This window comes from Leishmania mexicana, contig 28, assembly GCF_000234665.1.
Source record: "Leishmania mexicana MHOM/GT/2001/U1103 WGS CADB00000000 data, contig 28, whole genome shotgun sequence".
NCBI classification, from domain to species: domain Eukaryota; phylum Euglenozoa; class Kinetoplastea; order Trypanosomatida; family Trypanosomatidae; genus Leishmania; species Leishmania mexicana.
Window position 1 is genome coordinate 607 of NW_003946414.1, and position 1,302 is coordinate 1,908.

The 1,302-nt window shown below is 63.8% G+C and overlaps 1 protein-coding gene across 1 annotated transcript; it reads right to left on the reverse strand.

The window, feature by feature from the left end:
- Positions 1-221: 221 nt before the first annotated feature.
- Positions 222-1,302, reverse strand: LmxM_11_1220a_1 (uncharacterized protein; the record flags this gene model as incomplete). Its single annotated transcript, XM_003886527.2, has 1 exon — positions 222-1,302. A coding segment is annotated over one exon (1,081 nt), but the record flags the coding sequence as incomplete, so codon positions are not given.

Sequence of the window (1,302 nt, forward strand, 5' to 3'; positions counted from 1 at the left end):
CAACCGAAGAGGTACGCTGTAACCCTCGACGTCCGCCTCGCCTGGGGTTGTTGTCGCGTCCCGGCAGCATGCCAGCTAACACAGGAGACACGCACGACCTCGCCTCCGCGTCTCTCTCCCGCTGTTCCCCACACCCACCCTCCCGCCCTCACGCCACCACAGCAGACGATCGCGGCAGCCCCGCATCTCCCTTCCTCTCGTCTCCCAAACCTACTGCCGCGCTAGCAGCAGCACGTGCAGCAGCCCTTCGTCGCCCGGGAAAGCTGTTCCACCTCCTCAGCCTCGCGCTGCCGCTCTGCCTCCTCGCTGATCTGCATGAAGACCTGCTCGATCGACGTCTGCGACACGCTGTAGTCCGTCGCCTGCAGCGCCAACGCGTGCTCCTCCATAAGCTTGAATGTCCTCGACAGCTTCGTGCCAGCGGGCAGCTCGAAGGTGAGGCGGCGCGCACGGTACTCGCGCAGCGAGGATCCCGGGAAGTTCTCTCTGAAGAAGCTTCGGATATCCTCTTTCACCTCCTCCTCATCAGAACGGATGCGCACATTCACCTCAAAGCCGGTGCCGAACTTGTTCTTCAGGTGAGTCTTGTCGCCGATGCAGCGCAGGGTGCCGTCCACCATGATCGCCACGCGATGCGCAAGCGCCTCCACCTCCTCCAGGTGGTGTGTCGTCAGCACAACGGAGCTGTTGTCGGCAACGGCCTCAATTGCGGTCCACATCCCGCGCCGCGCCACAGGGTCCATGCCGGCAGACGGCTCGTCCAGGAAGACCACGCGCGGCCCTCCAATGAGGGATATGGCCACAGACAGCTTGCGCCGGTTCCCACCGGAAAGCGCGTGCGCCAGGGTATGCTTGTAGTTCGTCAGCTCGCACAAGGCCAGTAGCCCCTCCACCACGCGCTTGCGACAGTTGTACGAGATGGCCCGCACGCCCGCGTACAGCTCCAGGTGCTCTTCCACCGTCAGCAGGTCCAGGCATGCGTCGAACTGCGGGCAGTACCCGATGCACCGCAGCGCTTCTCGGCTCTCCATCACGATGTCGTTGCCGCAGATGGACGCGCGGCCAGCTGTCGGGTGAATCTCCTGGCAAAGTATCGAAATCGTCGTCGTCTTACCAGCACCGTTCGTGCCGAGGAAGCCGAAGACCTCGCCGGGGCGGACGCCGAAGGTGATGTTGCGCACCGCCACCTTGCCATTTGAGTACACCTTGCTCAGGTTCTCGACGCGTACGAGGTCTCTCTGCCGCGCCTCACTCTCGAGCACGCTTCTGCGCTCGGCCGCGACGTCCTCGTCTTCGTTCTGG